The sequence below is a fragment of the Leptonotus elevatus genome, chromosome 3 (genome assembly GCF_054856555.1).
Source record: "Leptonotus elevatus isolate MCC_2025b chromosome 3, RoL_Lele_1.0, whole genome shotgun sequence".
Lineage (NCBI taxonomy): Eukaryota > Metazoa > Chordata > Actinopteri > Syngnathiformes > Syngnathidae > Leptonotus > Leptonotus elevatus.
The window spans coordinates 5,893,138-5,916,186 of record NC_141241.1 but is presented as its reverse complement, the minus strand read 5'-3'; the positions used below and the strand labels follow the sequence as shown (position 1 = coordinate 5,916,186).

General features: G+C 39.9%; 3 protein-coding genes and 2 long non-coding RNA genes across 9 annotated transcripts; 2 read left to right on the top strand and 3 right to left on the bottom strand.

Moving 5' to 3' along the window:
• Positions 1-245: 245 nt before the first annotated feature.
• On the bottom strand, positions 246-4,818 carry dcun1d2b (DCN1, defective in cullin neddylation 1, domain containing 2b). 3 transcript variants are annotated; one of them, XM_086072061.1, is made up of 7 exons: positions 4,593-4,818; positions 2,876-3,092; positions 2,635-2,803; positions 2,282-2,412; positions 2,115-2,197; positions 1,907-2,003; positions 246-1,833 (listed from the first exon to the last, which is right to left on the bottom strand). In XM_086072061.1, the coding sequence occupies exons 2-7, from the start codon at positions 3,048-3,050 to the stop codon at positions 1,754-1,756; spliced, it is 735 nt and encodes a 244-aa protein (XP_085928187.1). In that variant the 5' UTR covers positions 3,051-3,092; positions 4,593-4,818; the 3' UTR covers positions 246-1,753. The 3 variants fall into 3 exon arrangements, with proteins under 3 accessions (XP_085928187.1, XP_085928186.1, XP_085928188.1); XM_086072060.1 differs by lacking the exon at positions 4,593-4,818 and adding an exon at positions 3,738-3,798; XM_086072062.1 differs by lacking the exon at positions 4,593-4,818 and adding an exon at positions 3,585-3,706.
• On the top strand, positions 4,223-17,052 carry slc9d1 (solute carrier family 9 member D1). Of its 3 annotated transcripts, XM_086072055.1 has the most exons (17): positions 4,234-4,510; positions 4,627-4,849; positions 5,508-5,641; positions 6,404-6,709; positions 6,869-7,036; positions 7,770-7,949; positions 8,106-8,306; positions 8,999-9,127; positions 9,214-9,306; positions 9,388-9,574; positions 11,034-11,151; positions 11,242-11,437; positions 13,139-13,289; positions 13,370-13,449; positions 13,535-13,684; positions 14,349-14,488; positions 16,904-17,052. In XM_086072055.1, the coding sequence occupies exons 4-16, from the start codon at positions 6,452-6,454 to the stop codon at positions 14,451-14,453; spliced, it is 2,016 nt and encodes a 671-aa protein (XP_085928181.1). In that variant the 5' UTR covers positions 4,234-4,510; positions 4,627-4,849; positions 5,508-5,641; positions 6,404-6,451; the 3' UTR covers positions 14,454-14,488; positions 16,904-17,052. The 3 variants fall into 3 exon arrangements, with proteins under 3 accessions (XP_085928180.1, XP_085928179.1, XP_085928181.1); XM_086072053.1 differs by lacking the exon at positions 16,904-17,052 and having other exon boundaries at positions 4,230-4,510; positions 13,370-13,684; positions 14,349-15,877; XM_086072054.1 differs by lacking the exons at positions 14,349-14,488; positions 16,904-17,052 and having other exon boundaries at positions 4,223-4,510; positions 13,370-13,749.
• Positions 8,012-11,504, bottom strand: LOC147176755 (uncharacterized). Its single transcript, XR_015094436.1, has 2 exons — positions 9,421-11,504; positions 8,012-9,297 (listed from the first exon to the last, which is right to left on the bottom strand). It is a non-coding gene; the product is annotated as an uncharacterized LOC147176755 (long non-coding RNA).
• Positions 12,742-17,289, bottom strand: LOC147176753 (uncharacterized). The gene is made up of 4 exons (XR_015094435.1): positions 16,616-17,289; positions 14,355-15,407; positions 13,811-13,903; positions 12,742-13,709 (listed from the first exon to the last, which is right to left on the bottom strand). It is a non-coding gene; the product is annotated as an uncharacterized LOC147176753 (long non-coding RNA).
• On the top strand, positions 15,920-23,025 carry grk1a (G protein-coupled receptor kinase 1 a). Its single transcript, XM_086072056.1, has 7 exons — positions 15,920-17,580; positions 18,146-18,273; positions 19,698-19,855; positions 19,930-20,013; positions 20,102-20,226; positions 21,818-22,019; positions 22,099-23,025. The coding sequence occupies exons 1-7, from the start codon at positions 16,879-16,881 to the stop codon at positions 22,389-22,391; spliced, it is 1,692 nt and encodes a 563-aa protein (XP_085928182.1). The 5' UTR covers positions 15,920-16,878; the 3' UTR covers positions 22,392-23,025.
• The last annotated feature ends 24 nt before the right edge of the window (positions 23,026-23,049 follow it).

Here is a 23,049-nt window from a genome sequence, read left to right as displayed (position 1 = left end):
GGTATGTAGAATGGAATTATCTGATTGTGTCATGTCACGTGTATTACTGTGAAAGTCAATGTTTCACACATTAACCACACTGGATTATAAACGGCAAAAACTGGATTATACATACAAATTCAAAAGCTGAAGTAACCAAATAAAACAATTGAATAATTTACTTCAGGATCATGTGCAATGAGTGACTAGATTGCTTACAGGCTTATTTCAATTATATTAAACATATTAGCACTATAATGCCTTAATCCAGTTCACACACATGCTTTATTGACATTCTTTTGTAAAAACAATTACACCTTTGGGACGTAACGATCGCTTTCCTTTGCCGTGTAACCAGAAACAGATGACTTATACCAAATGTAACACATTGCCCATCTTTAGGATGTGGCATTTTCCTGTTGGGAGAGCCACAATGTCCACGCATTGAGGTCACCAGCAATCAGTTACATGAGGTTTCACACCATCTGCATATTTTCACAACTATGTGCATAAACCTATGGTGTACTAAAGTACCCAACCTGGTGCTGTGAAAAAAAAAAATGGGCGTCACTCACTGTGGATATCGTCTAGCATTCACATTCAACGCAGGTTTAAAGATCATAAAAGTTGACAGCTCTGTGAGGACAACAGTGCAATGTTGCAGGGAAATAAGATAACTTATAGGAGGTGGAAAACAACTCGAGGTGACATTTGAGCCTTTCCTAACCTATTTCAAGCGTGGTCAGATGAGTCCAGGCTAAGTAACGTTCTGTCACCCCTAGATGGCAGCAACGATGTCAGTGGGACCTTTTCTGAAATACTTTCTAGTATCAAACTAAAAACTCAAAAACAGTGTAAACAAAATACATTAAAAATACTGATGGATTGTATGTTGACGTAAAATGTAGCAGCTTAGTGTGATAAAAGTTTGCAAAACAGTGTAAATCAGTGCAGTTTGTAGTTGGCAAGTCATCTTCACCAGGGAAGCGGTTCATGAGCCAAGTCAGTTTCTAGCCGTGCACTGATTTACACACTCCTGAACTTATTGAAATATAAAAGGCAACTGTATTTAAAGAGTATGCAATTGAGGAACTACTACTAATTATTAGGTACAGTATTACAATTACTGTAATTTTGCTGGTATTGAACTCGAAATGCATACATACTCCCCTGGCCTTCAGATTCGAGTACAAAAAAGCAGAGCTGGATATTTAAATCGTTCCACATTGAGATGTGAATTTCTGATTATAAAAGCAAATTGAAATCATCATGAACCCAACCCAAAACACTCATACACTGACACAGCAAGTGCACATTTCGCTCAGCTCTCACTGTGATTGTCAGTGAGATCGTCAACGGCACCGCTTCATTCGAACGAAACATGCATGATTCGACGTATTGTTCCATTCACTGACGAAAGGAAGACGACACCTGCTGCTGCACCAAGAGCTCACTCTTAATGTCCCCCCACTTGTGCAAAAGATTTAGGTCAGTGAGCCAGATCCACAGCAGCATGATAAATGTTTTTGTCCATAAATGAGAAGTACCAGAAGACCATCATTTCCGAAGCCCGCTGGGTATAGTTGAGATAAAAACATCTCGGTGCAGCTTCATCCACGAACAACCAGGCATCTTATGCAGGCTCAACGTTTGACAGCTCTGCAGATAAGACAACTGAGGACGTCTTTTTGGCTTATGTGTTCAAAAAAATTCATTCACCAAAAAAAAAAAAAAAAAACTGGGAGAGAAGTCCAATCAAAGCATGAGTTAAACACTATGTCATGCCGCTCTTGCCCCCCATTACAATTGGTCTTGCAAACTCCACAAAGTCATCTATGAGAACAGGCCACGCCCCTGAGAAGAGAGAGAGGGAGAAAGTATTAGCTGCACTTTGCGCATGTTAAATATCCCAACTTCATTAACCCACCCTCTTCATCATAGTTCGACATGTCGTCTGCAATCATATTGCCAAAGTCCAGAAGGAGGTTCCACGTGTCTTTGGGGATAGAGCGCTTGTGATGCTCCTGAATGCAGCGCAGTAACCAAAGCATTTAATCAGAGGGGGAGAAAACATGCTCATTACACCACAAGATGATCCATAACATATGCTAAGTGTGACAACGTTCTCCACTCACCTGCAGAAATCTGTTCCAAAGATCCAAAAACTTGAAGCGACCTGTGAGAACTAGATTCCAGTAAGCCACAGCCATCTCTAACTCTAAGTAAGACATTAAGAATGACGGAGAAAATCAGTCTGAATCAATAGCCCCCCCAAAAAAAATCTGTTTGCTTTTGGCCTTACCTAAACCTTTCTGCCCAGGATTCTTGGCAAAATTAAAGGTAAACTGGTAAAAGTCTTTAAACTTTCCGGTGTCTTTCAGCTCCTGCTCTAGTCTGGGAAGGATGGCCTTCAGTTTTTCTGGAGTGTCACAGCTGGAGGGATTAAAGACAAATAATAGACTTTACCGATACTCTAAATCTGTGGTTCTTAACCTGGGTTTGAATGAGTCAAGTATCCCTTTAGGAACCACTCTTCTAAATCATTAGTAAAGGTCTTATATAGAGTAACATTAGCCAACTTTTTTTTTTTAAAGCAATCTTTTCAGTTGCAATTGAAAATAGATTGTTTTTAATACACATTTGACTATTCCTCACCCAAGGTCAGCCATTCCATCCAGGAACTCTTTCTTGCTAAATTCGCACTGAGTGGCTGCTCTGAACTTCCACGCTACCACTAATATGCTCATGCTCGCCGGGTCCAGCATCAGGTCATCGCAAAACTGCTGGATTCCATCGATGCCAATCTTATTCTCATCCTGCGGATCTGCAAAGATAAAACAAAAAAATGCAATCAAATCGCTGTAAACGGCCCCTGAGAAATGTCACAAATACTCACCTTTATATCTGTTGTAGAGCTGTTCCAGCCTCTTGCGATCTACTGAATTTTTCATGGATTCTTTATAGTAAAGGTCCGGATTCTGGAAGTAGTTGTCCGTTGCAACTTCTAGTTTCCAGTCATTCTGTGACAGGCAGTAAACGGCAGTTCTCTCGCCTGCCTGTGTGAAGGACATAAACTGCCGAACCTTGTCTCGCTGCGATGACTTTAACTTGTGCTGAAAGAAGAATCCACGCCAAGGACCATATGGTAAACACAAAGCCATATGTTTAGAGTTTAAGATACCAGGTCCGAGTCTAATCAAAGCGTACTGTATGCAGAACATAAAAACCTTCAGCAACAACCCCTATCAAATGTGGCACGCATTTGATACGTGTATAAATGTGTAGAAACATTGATCAAGATAAAATAGTCACAACACGCAGGTGTGCGCATATTAAAGGTTCAAGGAGTTCAAAAGTGTCAAACACAACGTCCTGATGATTTGCAGAACTATCACGCAGTGGTAAATTAACCTAGAAGGTCATGCACTGCGAGTCTTGCAGAATTACCGACCCGACCCACCCAGGGATCGAACAGCACATTCACCGTAATCCTCCGAGTGGTCTCCTGACCCGGAGGAGCGGCTTAGGGGGCATCAGCTACCAAAAAGGGAAAGGTACGTGCCACAAGTGCTGTCGTGCGCGTTCCAAATATACCAACCACTGACCTTCCCCTTCCATCATATTCCATCCAATGCGACACAAGGCTAAAGACACTACAGTAAACTGTTTCGCAAAACCTCACATTATGAATAACGGGTATTTGCAACGTTTATATTTTGAGTCACTTGTTCTGGTATCGCGTTTTGAATTGTACCTACCATTTTATCACTCGCTGTTTTGGCCAACATATCTATTTTTGCCTCGCTGCGCATGCGCCAAAGAACTGCACTACTGAGTTTGCAGTTGATTCATGGGACGTGTAGTCCAAAGCTTTGCACAAGCCGTGTGACTCGACGTCTATAGTTTTGCACTAATCTAATGTATCAGATACAATTTACCTCAGCAGAGTGTTAACTTCTTTTTTTTTTATATATATATATATTGCTTGTTAGTAACACCCACTGAGGAAAGATTCGGCTGTTGTTGGTAATAAAAGTTTCTCGAAAACAGTGATTATAAAACTCGTAATTACATATTTTTGGGACATTGCCCTATTCCCATTAAAAAATGTTATGATTCGACTCGTATTCCTAAATTACTATTTTAAAATGTTATACGCGACGCTTAAGATAAATCGACGTGAATGTGGTTGCATTTAGTTTCGTGCGTTTGACTTGCTCGGCGAGAAAAACAAAACTACAACTCCCATACCGAAGCAGAAAAGTGTTTCGGAAGTAATATTAAAGTTAAAGAACAACCGAATTGGAGAGCAACGTAGTTTTTGGGCCATTTCTTTGCGCCGTTTTCGCATTAAAGCGATGGATCAATGACGTGCTATGCAAAAAATGTCGTTTGTACTGCTGGAGGATAGCGGCGTTAGCAAAGTTAGGTTAGCTTTAGCTTCGCGTGCAATGTGACGACAACAGTACGGGCTGTGAGTTGACTCGGCTGGCTCGAACACGTTTGACAGCCACCAAGAAGAAGAGAACAGGTACAACTTTAGCTACGTGATCAAAGAAGAATAAAATATCAAAACCTTATTGTGTGTGGGGGGGGGGGATATCTGTACCTACCCGGACGACTGAGCGACTGTCCTGTCTTTGCTAGCGCCACTGTTGCTGTAAATCGCAGAGGTGGCGGACGGAAGTAAACGTTGAAGTTGGTGGCCAAGTGAGTCGCTGGAAAGCTGCATGGAGGTTGGCTTGCTTGAGAAATGTGGCACGGCCGGCCAGGAGGGGGGGAGCCATCAGTCCGATACAACAAGCTGATTGTTGCCGGCTTACTCAATCGTGCACTGGAGAGCCAACGCAGTGCAAATAATATTTCGCAGGTATCTGTTGCCTTATTCATGTGTTTAGACTGGATGTTGGTCAAATGGGATTTGTTTTCACCTTCCCCCTGCTTGCTCATCTTTCCATGATGGTAGGATCTGTCACGATTTATTTCAATTTCATTGCATGCTTTTCGATCAAAATCTGTCGGACGTAATGAATCGTTGATGCGCCAGTGGTTTCGCTCCTGGACTATTCAGTTTCCGTCAGACACGTGTAGTACAGAGAGGGGAAATAGATATGACATTATTATTAATGTGTCACTACGTGATTCCGTGTAATGTAATCCTTTTTTTCTTTTATTTTTATCTCCACCCACAACATTCGTTGTCATGTTAGTTTCCTTTCTCTTAATTATCACATTGCAAGTTTTTGGGCACTGCCTCTCTTTTTACATCTGTAAAAAATAGTTACATTATATTTCCTCTACTACACATTATCGATGAACAATTCTTGTAGAACAAGTCGTCATATTCACTCTTTAAATATTGCAGTGTGTAGTGACATTGTACCATAAAATGTTCATACAGTGCAGTCAATACAAAGGATTGTGACAGAATAGTTGCATACGTATCCTCAAAAACTGAAATTATACATTGTACCAGATCATTTTTGCAGACTTTAACATGTTTACATGAATGTGTGTTTTCTTCACAGCAGCAGGCCTGTAAACAGTGTCACTATTGATGTCCACGAGGAGAGTACCCAAGCAGCATTCCAGCCACTGGATGATGGGCAGGGTAGCAGTTTGAAAAAGTTAACATCACTCAGCTTTACTCATGTTCACAAAGGTGTGACACAGCTCGGCGTGAGTTGAAAACATGACATACGGGACTCGTGAAGGGCTTTGTGCAAATATTACTGGACAATCAATGGGTAGACTTGACAGTTTAAGCCGCTGTACTAAAACTTAGGTCGCGCACTGCTGGAATCCAACCACATAGCACGTTCACTCAAATCCAGCTAGCAATTGGGTGTTGTTCCGTGATGAAAGCCAACACTAGTTGTATGCACAGCTGTTGTATAACCTGACCAGCTGTAACCACACCTTACCTACATAGCCATTGTGCGATATTGAAGCACAATTACTGTGACTTAGAACATAGTCCTAAAACCTCCCCTTTTTTTTTTTCTCTCGGTTATGCTGCTCGGCTATGCAGCTGACAACTTCTTTTTATTTTTGGGATAGTTTCCAAGTCAAGTCCTTAATGATGAAAATGTAACAATTTGCTTGCCTCTACTTTTTGCTTCTTCGAATTTCTGAATTCATTTTCTGTAGAACTCATTATTGTCATTTCCAGTTAGTGGATTTTGACGTGTTCCATGAAAAATATTTTCGGAGGTTTCGGTTGGAAGTGTGAGCTTTGTTAGTTTGTTAGCTAACAAAGTGTCATCGCGTCAATGCACAATTGTGGTGAAAAAAATAATAATAATTCTGTGACATGACAGACATGTTCTTCAAACATCTCTTAATCAATGTGTCGCAGTTCAGCTTCCTGTGAAGCTTCATTAATAACAAACATCTCTTATTTTTTGTCTTTCCCAATTTCCAGGCCTATTGCTCTCAACTCACTCTAATCAGGAGTGAATAGCCTTTTTGGATGCAGATTGTTTGTTTATTTCTGTGCCTTGGCCTGGCTGCGGCATCTGCTGTGCAGCAGAGAGGCCAGGAGGCCAGGTATGCCGCCAAGAGGCTCCGCAGAGGTGGGACCGCACAGCATAAAACCTGGTTGGCCAACAACTGCATGAGGTTGGGTGGCCTCCTCCGCCAAAAGAATGTGGTTGTAAACAAGCTGGCGATCGCCGCGGCTGCTGTCATGCAAAACCAAACCCTTTCGGAATCTGAGCGTCACTTTCAGGTACATGACTCTGCCTTTTTGTGCTGCACTTATTTTATGTTGTTGTAATTATGTTTGCCCTTAAAATTATAGCCACAATAATGTTGTTGTTTTTTTTGTTTGTTGTATTTTTTTGGTTTTGTTCTAATGAGCTAAGTGTGCATCTCTGACTTCCTTCAGGTGCACACGATCCAAGTTTTCCAGAAGGAGCTGAATGAGAGCGAGCACATGGTATTCCAGGCGGTGCAAAGTCTGCATAGGGCGCTGCAGGGCGACTACAAGGATGTGGTCAACATAAAGCAGAGTAGCAAACAGAGGTTGGAGGCGCTCAGGGAAGCCGCCATACAGGTGAGCACATCATCAAGTTACAGCGATCGCTGTCGTGCGATCCCTTTAGACCAGTGGTCCTCAACCTTGGTCCTCGGGGACCGGTATCCAGCCTGTTTTCCATGTCTCCGACAGCCACCACAGGTTAGGAATCGTTATCAGGCTTCTCCAGAGCTTGCTAATTAGCTGATGATATGAATCACCTGTGTTGGCTGCGGGAGACACGGAAAACAGGTTGGATACCGGTCCCCGAGGACCAGGGTTGAGGACCACTGCTTTAGACCATCGGTGTCAAACTCCCGTCCCGGATATATGATCAGCTCGTCAGCAAGCTCTGCATAAGCCTGATAACGATCCTGCTGATTGGAATCAGCTTGTGTTGCAAGAGGGAAAACCGCCAACATCTGCAGGGCCGGAGTTTGACACCTTAAACCAGGGGTGCTCAAGTTCGGTCCTCGAGAGCCCCTATCCAGCCTGTTTCCCATGTTTCTCTCCACTAACACACCTGATTCATGAACAGGATCGTTATCAGGCTTCTACAAAGCTTGGCGATTAGCTGATCATTAGATTCAGCTGTGCACCCCTGCCTTAAACTTTTAATGGCCCATGGGGTTTTTACACTTAATTATTTTTGAAATATCCTAAAAGCAAATTGAACATTTCTTGTTTTTTTTTTTTTTCTTTCCTGTAATGAAGTCTTAAGATGTCTCATCTTCAATAATAATGTGCTCTTGTCTTGGATTGAATTCTCCAGGAGGAGCAGGAGTATGTTGAACTGGTGGCTGCGGAGAAGCACCAGCAGGAGGCTGTAAAGAGCGTCCTTGCCCGGAATAAGACTCTGTCCATGGTGGAGGAGATCCTGGAGGATGTCAGAAAGGCAGCAGACCGACTAGAGGAGGAGATTGAAGAACATGCCTTTGACAATAACAAGCAGGTTAACAATGAACTTCTCATTGAGAGGTTGTCCCTAAGCAGCCAAAAAAGACCACAAAAAAAAAACACCATCAACTCTTTATTTTTCCACGTAAATACAATTCAGCATCAAGAAGGTCATATGTTTCTTCCCTCCTGTCCATGCTTTGCTGTGCAGATGCAAGGAGTGAACGTCGAAGCGGTGCTGAGGGTGGAGGACGACGGAGAGAACGGAGGCAAAAGAAAAAACAAATCCAGTCAGAGGGAAGCGGAAGACGACTTGGGCCTGAGCATGCTCATTGACTCGCAAAACAACCAGTATGTGTTGACCAAACCCAGAGATTCCACAATGCCAAGAGCAGACCATCATTTTATCAAGGTCAGTTCGATGTGGTGTTTTTTCAAACGTGGATATCAATTTTCAAGATCGGCAACGGACACTGTGAGAAAAGGTTCATTATGGGAACCGAAGCAAAAGGGGGCAAGCCAATGTTTTTGATTATTACAATTAGGGGTGTTAAAAAAAATCAATTCGGCAATATATTGCGATATTACAGCGCACAATTCTCGTATCGAATCGATTTTTAAAGGTCAATTTTTGATGGAAATATTCAACAAAATGTCTTAATTAGAATTAGGGTTCACATTTCAAGCATGGAAGAATGTTATATTAATGGAACATTCAGCCTTCAAATTTGATTTCAATACTCTTTAAACATGAAACCGATTGCAACCTGTTTGTTAAATACGGTGGACCACAGTTATAAGCCTGAAGTCGATTTTCATACAAATCTTACAGTGTACATGTTTACTGATTAGTATTTTCTAAATTTGAGTTATAAAAAAAAAAATCGCAATAATTGACTTAGAGATTCATATCGGGATGAATCGAATCGAATCGTGACCTAAGAATCGTGATACAGATCGAATCGCAAGCTACTCGGCAATTCACACCCCCTAATTACAATATGCCTGATTTGTCACCTTATTGGGGGTATACATCTTGCATTGTTCATGATAATTCCAGCACTCTAGAATGTATTATATATATATATTTGAATGTGTGTGTAGGATTTGGTGTCTGTGGTCATGCTGTCGCTCCCCTGCGGCTGGATGTGCTCCCTGGTGGGTCTTCCTCCCATGTTTGGATACATCATCTGCGGGGTCTTGCTTGGCCCATCTGGCGTCAACAGCATCAAGGTGTGCGTTTGTGCCTGTCATGGCAAGTTTTGTATTGCGTTCATTGAGAATGTTGATTTTTTTTTGTTTGTTTTTTTGGGCAACAGTCTATGGTCCAAGTGGAGACTTTGGGAGAACTGGGGGTGTTCTTTACCCTCTTCGTAGTAGGACTGGAGTTCTCGCCCGAGCGCCTACGAAAGGTACACAAAAGTGGAAGGTGAGTTGGATGTGTAATATGATATATGATAATATAACGTTATGTGTGTACATGTTGTGTGCAGGTATGGAAGACATCAGTGCAGAGTTCCTGCTACCTGTGTCTGCTCATGGTTGTTAGCGGCCTGTTGTGGGGACAAGTGTTGCACATTCAACCCATCCAGACTGTCTTCATATCCACGTGTCTGTCCCTGTCAAGCACGCCGTTAGTGTCTCGTTTCTTAGCCGGAGGGAGCAGAGGGGAGAAGGAAGGTTAGTGTGGCAATCTGACCGAAAGTATTCAAAATGACAAAAGTCGTTGCAGTTTGACATGCAACACATCACTTTAACAGAACCGCACTTTACTGCACGACGATTTCTGTTGCACGTGCAGCACTTTGTATACAGCAAGGCTTGTATTAACTCATTCACTGCCATAAATTCATTTTAAAAAAAGATGATTTTTTTTTTTATCGTAATTAATCGCATGACTTCACTAGTTAACTCATGATTAATCACAAATTTCATATCTGTTCTAAATGTATAATTTAAACAAATCTAGGTTTTCACACTCTTGTAAACAAAAGTGGAAAAAAAATGCTAAACTAATAGAAATAGTTCAAATGAATTTTTGACGTTTATAGCCGTCAACGGCAGTGAATAAAGTTAAAAAAAGAAAGAAAATATTATAAAAAAATTGGGGCGTCAGGCGATTATAGTTTTTAATCGTAATTAATCGCATGACTTCACTAGTTAACTCATGATTAATCACAAATTTTATATCTGTTCTAAATGTATAATTTAAAAAAATCTAGGTTTTCACACTCTTGTAAACAAAAGCGGAAAATAAATGCTAAACTAATAGAAATAGTTCAAATTAATTTTTGACGTTTATAGCCGTCAACGGCAGTGAATAAAGTAAAAAAGAAAGAAAGAAAATATTATTAAAAATTCGGGGCGTCGGGCGATTAAAGTTTTTAATCGTAATTAATCGCATGGCTTCAGTAGTTAACTCATGATTAATCACAAATTTCATATCTGTCCTAAATGTACAATAAAAAAATTCTAGGTTTTCACACTCTTGTAAACAAAAGTGGAAAAAAAATGCTAAACTAATAGAAATAGTTAAAATGAATTTTTGATGTTTATAGCCGTCAACGGCAGTGAATAAAGTTAAAAAAAGAAACAAAATATTATAAAAAAAATTGGGGCGTCAGGTGATTAAAGTTTTTAATCGTAATTAATCGCATGACTTCACTAGTTAACTCATGATTAATCACAAATTTCATATCTGTTCTAAATGTATAATTTAAACAAATCTAGGTTTTCACACTCTTGTAAACAAAAGTGGGGGAAAAAATGCTAAACTAATAGAAATAGTTCAAATGAATTTTTGACGTTTATAGCCGTCAACGGCAGTGAATAAAGTAAAAAAGAAAGAAAGAAAATATTATTAAAAATTCGGGGTGTCGGGCGATAAAAGTTTTTAATCGTAATTAATCGCATGACTTCAGTAGTTAACTCGCAATTGATCACAAATTTCATATCTGTTCTAAATGAACAATATTTTTTTCTCTCTAGGTTTTCATACTCTTGTTAACAAAAGTGTGTGGGGGGGAAAATAATAGAAATAATTCAAATGAATTTTTGACGTTTATAGCCGTCAATAGCAGTGAATGAGTTAAAGTGCTTTCTAAATAAAGTTGAGTTGAGTTGAGTACGTGTGACCCAGGTGACCTCGACTACAGTAGCGTGCTCCTTGGGACATTAGTGATGCAGGACGTTCAGCTCGGCCTATTCATCGCCGTCATGCCAACTATGATCCAGGCTCAAAGCGGAGACATTGACAGGTCAGTTCGACGTCAGCTCAAGTTTCGCCTGCTAGCAAGCGCGGCGTGCTCTCTTTGGTACAACCAGTCGCTCTTTTGTGTGCACTGTAGTTTCCTGTTGGGGAGTGTCCGCGTACTGAACCTGCTGGCGCAGGTCCTGGCGTCTCTGGCTGCCGTGATGCTCCTCTGCGTGCTGCTCAAATCGTTCGTGGTTGGCCCCTTTTACAGGAAGCTACATTACGAGTGTAAAGGCAGCAAGGAGATCCTGGTGCTGGGAATATCAGCTTTTGTTTTTTTCATGCTAACGGTACGCATGTTATTTACTGGGGTTTTGTGGGCAATTAACTCATTCACTGCCATTGACGGCTATAGACGTCAAAAATTCATTTGAACTATTTCTATTATTTTTTTCCACTTTTGTTAACAAGAGTATGAAAACCTAGAAACAAATGTATTGTATATATAGAACAGATATCAAATTTGTGATTAATCTTGAGTTTAAATAATTAAGTCATCAAAAAAGAAAATATTAAGAAATTAGGGGCATCAGACAATTAATTTTTTTAATTGTAATTAATCGCATGACTTCAATAGTTAACTCACGATGAATCACAAATTTTATATCTGTTCTAAACGTACAATACATTTTTTTTCCTAGGTTTTCATACTCTTGTTAACAAAAGTGGGAAAAACTAATAGAAATAGTTAGTTTCACATTTTTTTTCACTTTTTTTTATTGTACAACAGATATAAAATTTGTGATTAATCGTGAGTTAACTGTTGAAGTGATGCAGTTAATTACCATCAAAAATTTAAATCGCCTGACACAATTAAAAAAAAGAAAAGATTATTAAAAATTAGGGACGTCAGGCGATTACATTTTTTCATCGTAATTAATCACATGCCTTCACTAGTTAACTCACTATTAATCACAAATTTTATATCTGTTCTGAATGTACAATAAAAATAATTCTAGGTTTTCATGCTCTTGTTAACAAAAGTGGAAAACAATTGAAACTAATAGAAATAGTTCAAATGAATTTTTGACGTCTATAGCCGTCAATGGCAGTGAATGAGTTAAAAATCATCAAATGGATTTAACTAATATTAAGGCCTTAAAAAAAGCATTAACTCATTTGCTCCCAAAAACGTATTTATACGTGTTTTATGTTTGTTTGTTTTTTATGCTAGAGCATACAAAAGGCAACTGCAGTCTCTCAACTGCACAAAATGTTTGAAGCAATGGTAGTTATGACAAAAACGGCCAGCAGGTGGCAGCAGAGTAGAAGATATTAACCAGGGCCATGTTGAAAACAAGCTGATTTACCCACAGATTTGTGAATAATGATTCAACTTAGCTACATTATAATGCTAATTGCTGCAAAACGGATACAGATAGAAAAAAAAAATTCCTGATGAAAGAAGAGACTCTAATCTTTCTTTTGGTAGGTTCCATGTTTTTATAGCACTTGAACACAACATTCTGTGGGCCTTGCACAATCAGTCAAAATTCAGTAGAACAGCCGGGAGCGAAGGGGATTGCTTCAGTGAAAATGGCTGGGAGTAAATGAGTTAAATACGATGTGTCGGGCATTCAAAATGTAAATACAATTGATGTAAAAACATTGTTGTTTATGCTTTATTTTACATGCAACGTTCAGTTGTACAAAGCAGTCACTATAAAGCAATATAAAGCAATTTAGCAATAATAAATGAACATGAACATGAAGTTGTTTCATGTTCCAAAAACCAATTGTTCTCAATTTGATAAGAAAAACATACTGCTCCTTTCAATAACGTCCAACATGAAACACTAATCCCACCTAGTGGCAGAAAAATTACCTCAACACAAATGTATGCCTCAGTGATTTACACGGCTTTTAACTCGTTAGTATGCCTTTTTAACTTCAGATCACTTTATGAATTCCTCGCTATAAATTTACCGTATCAATTCGGTTTCAGCCCGAATCCGATTGGTTGACATTGTTTTCATGCTTGCCTCGTTAAGGTTACAGATTTTCTGAACGTTTCAATGGAGTTGGGCTGTTTCCTGGCCGGAGCATTGCTGTCCTCGCAGGGTCACATGGTCACCGCAGAGGTCAAGGGATGCTTTGAGCCAATTCAAGATTTCCTCGCCATCATCTTCTTTGCTTCAATCGGTCAGATGCAGTTAACGATTTTATGAATACATGACGATGTTATAGTCCACGTGGATCATAACAGACGTTCCACGTTGCAGGTCTCCATGTGTTCCCGACATTTGTACTGTATGAACTCACCATTCTGGTGGCACTCACACTCACGCTTGTCATCTTGAAGGTATTTCATTCCTCCAGTAGTTTTTGTCCTCTTTGCCAAGCTATTCCCAAATCCGCCTCCATCTTGATTTCTCTCTCTCTCTCAGTTCATGATGGCCGTGCTGGTCCTTTATGTAATCTTGCCGCCCAGCTCTCGTCACATCCGCTGGATCGTCTCAGCCGGTCTGGCGCAGGTCAGCGAGTACTCCTTTGTCCTCAGCAGCCGGGCGCGGCGTGCCGGTATCATCTCGAGAGAGGTCAGTGGCGACTTGAGTATTGATGCTAGGGGTGTGCCAAAAAATCGATTCTCATTTTGTACGATTCAGAATCGATTTTAAATGTCCCAAAATTGATTTAATTTCAATTATTTTATACTGTCTTGCCTTTTGTTTGTGTGTGCCTTTATTGGGAGCGCTGTTCCTGTTGTACCCGATTTGGCCACTGAGGGGCAGTGTGGTTCCACGCGGTCTGATACACTGTTAAGTTGTAACCACATTAGAGAGTAGAAAGAAAAAGTCACGATCAAGTTATTCCAGTAAAAGTTGTTTTTTTGCAGCGTGGAGCCGTTCGTTTGAGTGATGGAAGTGCTGCGAGTAGCGCGCTAATTAGCATTAGCGAGTCAGACTGGAGTAGATCATTACGATTCCTTGCACATCTATAGATTGAAGCAAAAATCATTGTCAATCAAATCATTTTGAATCCAAAAGCGTGCTTAATCGAAAATCGGTTCTGAATCGAATCGCAGGCCCAAAAATCGGAATCGAATCGTGAGACATTCAAAGATTCCCACCCCTAAATGATGCTGTACATGGACATAAGCGACACAACTTTATATCCACCTACACGATCCAATACACAAACAAAACAATAAACATGTGAAAATGAATGCGTGTCATTTTAAGTGTATGCGGTTGTGCTCAGGTGTACCTGCTGGTCCTCAGTGTCAGCACCCTCAGCTTGCTGCTGGCGCCAATCCTGTGGCGAGCGACGACACACAAATGGGTGTCACGAAGAACTGTCACATGACCAGACTGGCTTGCAGGAAGAGACGCTCGTGGAAGGTGGGAAATCCAGCAGCATCAGCGCAATTTGCATTTATTTAGCGAAATGTTGTCATCTCATCAAATGGGTGTTGTTTTTTTGCTGATCGTGCTTAAAATGTTTAGAACTCACCTTCCAAAGCACTCCAACTTTCTTCCATCACGTTCCTCTTTTATTATTAGTATAATACTGTAACTGTACTGTAGCTGTAAACACACCATTCGTCTTTACAAAACTTTCAAATCCGCAATTTTTGCATTCCGTTGGCATGTTGTGCCTTTTTGACACTTTGTGTGTTCAAACTTTGAACTTATGTCTCCAGATTTTTTTTCTTGCAACTGTTATTGCACATAGAAAAAAAATATATATTCTTGCACTGGTTCCCCGTCGCGTTCCAAATGAATGTGCCTCCTCAACTTGCTGCTCTGCATACTGCTCGTCAGCTCTTCTATGGCATTATGTATGCTGTGTAAATGTCTCTGTACAGTATATACTTATTTAACGAGCTCTTTCTATATTACTGTTAACACACTTCCAATGGAAATACTTTTTTTTTTGGTTTTGTTGTTTATTTATTAAACTGATCAAAACAAAAAAAACAAAAATTATTGTACGTATTTCAGTGGTCACATTTCTATCATCTTTTTTGGGGTGTGTCCACACGTGTACATGAAATTTGACTCATCACAGCGAACACACTTTTCGCGGCGCGCACTTACTGACAAACTGAATTTTCACTTCTAGTAATAATCTAATTAGCAAAACTGTCCTAGGATCTCGCAAGTCTATCTTGTGATCAACAAATGAACCCGTGTGTGTTTGCGCGCACCTGTATATAAGCTGCTCACCCCCAAACTCTTCTCTCAGCAGATTTATTTTCGAAGCTCCATCATCCTATTAGCAGCGGAGTCCTTAAATAGAACTGATGTCAGACTGCTTCTGCAATTATTAACGTAGCGGACTCAGTTGAAAAAATCAATATTGAGCAGCACAATTAGTTTATGACCTGATTGATAAGTGGTGTATGTTGAATGATGGTCGGGCGCATAATTTTATTTATTATTTATTATTTCTATTACTGGGTTTAAAAAATCGATATCGAATCGATTTTCCTTTTCGAGCCTGATATCGATTCATAAAACCATGAATCGATTATTTTAACTCATTCACTGCCATTGACGACTATAGATGTCAAAAATTAATTTGAACTATTTCTTTTAGTTTCACCTTTTTTTTTTTCCAGAGTATGAAAACCTAGAAAGAAATGTATTGTACATTAAGAACAGATATAAAATTTGTGATTAACTAGTGAAGTCATGTGATTAATTACAATTAAAAAATGTAATCGCCTGATGCCCCTAATTAAAAAAAGAAAAGAAAATATTATTTAAAAAATTTGGGGTGTCAGACAATTAATTTTTTTAATTGTATTTAATCGCATGACTTCAATAGTAAACTCATGATTAATCACAAATTGTATCTGTACAATAAAAAATTCTAGGTTTTCATACTCTTAACAAAAGTGGAAAAAATGTGAAACTAATAAAAATAGTTCAAATTAAATTTTGACGTCTATCGCCGTCAATGGCAGTAAATGAGTTAATATCTCTTTTTCCCATAAATTCATAAGAATTTTAAAGCCTTTTTTGTATTTTATTGTTTTCTTGAAATTAAATTTCATCTCATCCTTGCTGATGTTTGTCTAACATGTGCGGTAAGTGATTATAACGTGTTACTTTCGTTAATAAACAAAATCGTTAGTTACTGCCTCCGAAAAATTTCACTTGGAATGTCATGTTTGTGGAGTCTTTATAATTTCCTTGATATTTAAGAAGAATTGACGTTACATCAATATTGGATCGAAGTGAAGTGAATCGAATCGGAAAAAATAATAATAACCAAAATTGAATCGAAATCGAATCGATTCAGGAAATTTGAATCGATACCCATCCCTACAGGTTTTTTTTTTTAGCATCTGCAGCTAGATGTACTTCATGAGGGCACCATAAATTTAAACTGCCATGAATATATTAAAAAAAAAATGGTATTGTGTACTTCAATACTGCAATGAAACAAATTTGACATGAATTTGAATATTTCCATTGTTAGGCCTGCTAAAATGTAATGTCAGGTAAATGAGCACTTACCAGCTTCCCCGCCTGTCCTTCACCCGCTGTAGTTAGGTTAGTGAAGGATAAACCCAGAGTGGATAAAGCCCTTTGGGAAAATGACGAGTCAGTCAGAAACCAATGTGTGAGAGGAAGGACTCTCAGGTCCAGCCAGCCTCACTGGAGGAACCACCCTGTTCTGTTGTTCACTTCCATTATTGTTTTTTTTCTTCTCTCTCTCAGTTTTTATTTTCTTGCATAAACAACCTCTTTTTTTTTTCTTCCCCGCCACCCCCCTCAACATGGATATCGGCGGTCTGACGACAGTGGTGGCCAACTCGGCCTACATCTCCGCCCGCGGGAGTTTTGACGGGACCGCCAACCCCGCAACCAACCGAGACAAGAAATACCGCTCCCGCCTCAAGCTGCCCCACATCACGTTGTGCGAGGGCCTCGGGGAGACTTTGGATTTGGGCTTCCGGGCCGTCTGCGTGGAGCAGCCCGTCGGCAAACGGCTTTTTCAGGACTTTCTCGACTCCCGCGTCGAATACAAGGGTCCGTGCCGCCTGTGGAAGGACACGGAGGACTACAACCTGGCAGAGGATGAAGACCGAGCAAAGAAAGCTAATAAGATTTTGCTGCGCTACATGGAGCCTGGCGTCAAGTATTTCTGCCCCTTCCTGCCTGAAAACGCCATTACAAAGGTCAAAGACAAACACCAGGAAGCCGGGGACGACCTCTTTCGTGAGACGTTGGATCACGTGATGGACTTTCTCAAGGAAGTGCCGTACGCGTTCTTCTTGGAGAGCGCGCATCTGAAGAGGTTCCTGCAGTGGAAGTGGCTGGAGGTGCAGCCGGTAGGCGAGGACTGGTTTGTGGATTTCCGCGTGCTGGGCAAAGGCGGGTTCGGGGAAGTGTCCGCTTGTCTGATGAAGGCCACGGGGAAACTGTACGCGTGTAAAAAGCTCAACAAGAAGAGACTGAAGAAGAGGAAAGGCTACCAGGTAAAGACTTTTTTTTTAACTCATTTCACGGAAGCAACCCCCTTCGCTCCCGGCTGTTTTACTGGATTTTGACTGATTTTGAAAGGCCCGCATAATATTGTGTTCTATTGTTATAAAAACATAGAACCTACCAAGAAATGTTAGTCTCGTCTTTCATTATGACAAAAAAAAAGTATATTTCTATCCGTTTCCGTTTTGCAGCAATTAGCATTAGAATATAGCTATCATCATTATTCGCCCTGGTTGATCTCTTATACTCTGCTGCCACCTGCTGGCCGTTTTTGTAATAACTATCATTGCTTCATGCATTCTCTTCAGTTCAGAGGATGCATCAAAGCCTTCTCTGTAAGCTCTAGCATTTAAAAAACGTATTAATACGTCTTTGGGAGCGGGCTCATGTTTAAAATAGAGCATATTGATTCGTTTTTTTGGGAGCAAATGAGTTCATGTGGGATGGAGATGGTGGCTTGCATGGGGTGAGTCATTTCCTGCTCCGTTATCTCACCCCGACCCTGAACTGGAAACGAAATGGTGGCGTCTGAATGTCGATTCTCGAACCCCGCAGGGAGCCATGGTGGAGAAGAGGATCCTGGCACGAGTTCACAGCAGGTTCATTGTCTCCTTGTCTTACGCCTTCCAGTCCAAAACTGACCTGTGTCTGGTTATGACCATCATGAATGGAGGAGACCTCAGGTGAGCGCGACCTCACTGTGGCATATTTACAAGAAAATAATTGAACGATTCAAGGGATGACTTCAAATATTTTTTTTTTGTGGCCGGTGTTGTGGCGTTCTAGGTTTCAGGCCGGTTTTGAACAGGGTTGTCCAAACTATGGCCCTAGGGCCATTTGTGGCCCGCGGCAAATACTAAAAATGACATTTGCTACTAATACATTTGTTTTGTGTCCTGTAGAGCTTTTCTAAATACGCAAAATTGCAAATCAACAAAACAGAATTTCTCTTTTTCACACTAACGAATAAAGTTTTTTTTTATAAGCAAAAATGGTTTCCTCCACTTCCTGCTCTATATCGAGGTCCAAATTGTGAACATATAACATGAATGATCCCCCAATAAACTGCTTTAAAAAAAAAAATCTTCTCATGAGCGATTTCACCTGTTTTGAATCTCAATTTAAAGTTGGGGTTCGACTGCTGTTCGTCGCAATGGGTCGCAGGGTTCCTTGACTACCCAAAAATTGTGTAAAATCCGAAACTATTTGCCTTTATAAACTGAAAATATGCCCAGTAGAGCTCTGAGATACACCGACTTGAGTCAATTAGTGGAGCCCCGAGTTCAAAGTAAACACGGTGAAGCTGTATTTAGCTGTTGTGCTGCACACAACCTTTGATTAAGGTCTTCTAAAAGTTTGTAATTAAAGTTTTCTGTTAACTCATTCACTGCCATTGACGACTATAGATGTCAAAAATTAATGGGAACTATTTATCTTAGTTTAACTTTTTTTTAATTTCATTTTTTATGAAAACCTAGAAAAAAAAGTGTTCATTTATAACAAATATAAAATTTGTGATTAGTCGTGAGTCAACTATTGAAGTCATGAGATTAATTATACATAATTACATTATATTATTTGTAATAATTTTTTTAATTAGGGGCGTCAGGCGATTACATTTTTTTAATTGTAATTAATCACATGACTTCACTAGTTAACTTACGATTAATCACAAATTTTATATTTGTTCTGAATGTACAATAAAAAAAAATCTAGGTTTTCATACTCTTGTTAACAAAAGTGGGAAAAAATGTGAAACTAATAGAAATAGTTCAAATGAATTTTTGACGTCTATAGCCGTCAATGGCAGTGAATGAGTTCATGTATTTTGTCAATGTATGATCTTTTAGTCATTTTTGTAAGCTACTTTTTGTTTTCTCTACTGTTAATGCTTGCATGTGTTTTGTAGAATAGAAAGCTGTTCAGGTAGCAATTTTACAATGAAAACAAACTTATATATAAGCATGCAATTGTTTGATGGATTTTAGTGTGTTTGATAAAGATTTAAAAAAAAAAGAAAAAATTCAAAATGGCCCTCGGGACCTTAAAATATTTGGACACCCTGTTTGTCTAAAGTGAAATAATCTTTCCCACGTTTCTCTATCAGGTATCACATATATAACGTGGACGAGAACAACCCAGGCTTTGCCGAGCCGCGGGCCCGCTACTATGCCGCGCAGGTCATCCAGGGCTTGGAACACCTCCACCAGAAGAGGATCATCTACAGAGACCTCAAACCCGAAAATGTGCTGCTGGACAATCAAGGTCAGATTGCAGCCTCCGCACGCCGACCCCACAGCGCAATGTCAATATTGACGTCCACGTATTTGACCTTGTAGGTAACGTCCGCATCTCGGACCTGGGTCTGGCGGTGGAGCTGGCTGACGATCAGTTGAAAGTCAAAGGTTACGCTGGCACTCCAGGTAGGCTCGAGGAGACTCGTCCAAAAGCGTTGTGCGCCTGAGCTTTTCTGTCTTCATTGTTTTGGTGTCAACGTTCCTCCGCCTGCAGGCTTCATGGCACCAGAGCTGCTGAAAGGAGAAGAATATGATTACTCTGTGGATTACTTTGCTCTGGGTGTCACCTTATTTGAATTTATGGCTGCCAAAGGGCCTTTTCGGAGCAGAGGAGAAAAGGTTCATAAAAGCGTGTTTTGTCCTTGCATTTCAAAATTCCACGGAGTCGTATTGTCTGCAGTCGCCCTCCAAAAGTATTGGGACAACAAGGTCACTTCCTTTGTTTGTGTTGAAGACTAACTTTGAGTTCTTTAGTGGCATAATAAGCCTTACTTGCAAAATTAAAAAAATGCATCAAGCCTGCGACCCACTGACTTCAACCAGACTGTTACAGTAAAATGATTGCATGCTCTATTGGGTTGAGGTCCAATCATTGACTTCACCAGTCTAAGATCTTCCACTTTTCCCCCCTGATGGGTTCCTTTGTTGTGTTGACTGTGTTTTGGGTCATTATTTTGTTGTATGATGATTTTTAAAAAAAATTCTAGTTTTTCCTACTCTTAATGAACATAAGTGGACAAATATAGTTATCAAATACAAATGCGATTTTGACCAATGATACAGTCATTTTATCATAATTCATCAAGTTATTTGAAGTTAAAAACGATGTACTAAGCAGTGTAAAACTTAATGAGGTAAAAAAAAAATGCCACTAGGTGGGATTAGTGTTTCATGTTGGACGTTGGTGACAGTGAACAGTAGGGGTGGGAATCTTTGAATGTCTCACGATTCGATTCAGAATGGATTTTCGATTAAGAACGATTTTTAATTCAAAAGGATTTAATTGACAATGATTTTTGCTTCAATCTATAGATGTGCAAGGGATCGGAATGATCTACTCGTCTGACTCGCTAATGCTAATTAGCGCGCTACTCGCGGCACTTTTATCACTCAAAAGAACGGCTCCACGCTGCAAAAAAAAAACACTTTTATTGGAGTAACTTGATCGTGACTTTTTCCTTTTACTCTCTAATTTGGCTACAACTTAACAGTGTATCAGACCGCGTGGAACCACACTGCCCCTAAGTGGCCAAATCGGGTACAACATGAACAGCGCTTCAAATAAAGGCACACACAGACAAAGGCAAGACAGTATAAAATAATTTAAATAAAATCGATTCTGAATCATAACTAAATGAGAATCGATTTTGGAACAGTACATTTTTCTTTCCAAATTCAGAGCAATAATTATTTGAAACCTGAAACAATTGAATGACTCTTGTCACCAGTCCTCACAAATACATATATATATTTTTAAATCCCCTTTTTTTATTGCTAAATTGCATTATAGTGACTCCTTTGCACAACATATGTAAATTAAAGCATCAAGTGTGTAACATCAAAATCAATTGTATTTTGATTTTTCATGTCTCTGAACATCACATTTAATGCTTTTTAATGCCATATAAGGCGTTCATTTTAGCAAAATCCATGTAATGACTTTTTAATTACCTGCGGAAAAGCTGTGTGATATTCATCTTTTGAAACTACAATAAAGTGTTCAAAAAATCTTATTTTTATCAAAAATCGAAACGTTTTCAGTAAACAACGAAGGAATTGACATTGTCATTCCAATACTTTTGGAGTTTGGAGTGGACTGTATATCTGAGGATAAATACGTTACACATTGTTCATTTTTTTTATTTCTATAATCAATGTGTTCTTGAAATCTTGAGCAGGGCGTTTAATGTCAAGGTGTAAAACCTCCCAGGTGGAAACCAAGGTGGTGAAGAAGCGCGTTTTGAACGATCCTGCGATCTACCCGGAGACGTTCAGTGACCAGGCCAAATCCATCTGCGAGGTTCTGCTCCTCAAAGAGGTGGACAAGAGGCTCGGCTTCAAGAACGGCTCGTGTGACCAAATCAGGGCGCACCCTTTCTTTGCTGACATTCACTGGAGAAAGCTCAACGCGGGTGCGTAAGACGCGAACGTGCTGCTTGTCCGAGTCAAACATGAGCTCAACTTTGACCTGCTCAACAAATTCTCCTTCAGGGATTCTCTTGCCCCCTTTTGTGCCGGACTCCAAGACAGTTTACGCCAAGAACATTGACGACGTCGGGGCTTTTTCCACCGTGAAAGGCGTCCAACTGGAAGACAAGGACACGGACTTTTTTGACGAGTTTGCATCCGGGAACGTGTGCATCCCGTGGCAGGAAGAGATGATCGAGACGGGAATCTACGAGGAGCTGACGGTGTGGGGTCCCGCCGGGACTTTACCCGACGACCTGCGACGCGAATCCATCTTGGAGCAACCGGCCCGCTCGTCCACCTGCTCTGTGTCATGAGGGAATGCTCACATTTCCACCTGTCTGCTACTTTTCATGCTAAAATTCGACACTGGTGTTTGATGGGCTGATTGATTTCATTTTTGCAGTCCCCGATCAGTTCCTTTGTACATTTTACAAAGTATTTTGATAATGAAGAGAGACAGTTTAAGTTTTTTGTTTTTACCTTCATCAGATACGATTTTTTTTTCTGATGTGCTCTTGCATTTTTTTTTTATTCATGCCTATTTTTTAAATACAATGATAAGCAAACATCACTTACACCATATAAAGATATCCATTAAAAGAGCTAAAATGTCCTATGAGGAAAGATAACAATTCACAGTTTTGTTTGGCACCATCAACGATGTATTAATTTAACTTTTTTTTGCTCATAGTTTACAGTGATGTAATATTGTTTTCCATTTTTAGTTACATGAGAGTCCAAAATATTGACTGTAACGCGAATAAGTGGTGTAGAAAATGGATGGATGGAAAGAGACGGTGTGTACTATGTAGTGCCATCTAGTGGTGAGCGTTGTACAATATTCTTTTAAATAAAATAATCATTAAAAAAAACGAAGAAACCTTCTGTCCGTTGAAACGTATTCTGTAAATCCACGCTTTGAAGCGCGTGTGTTTTGAAGCAAAAAATAATCAGTGAAAAAGTATGCAAGAA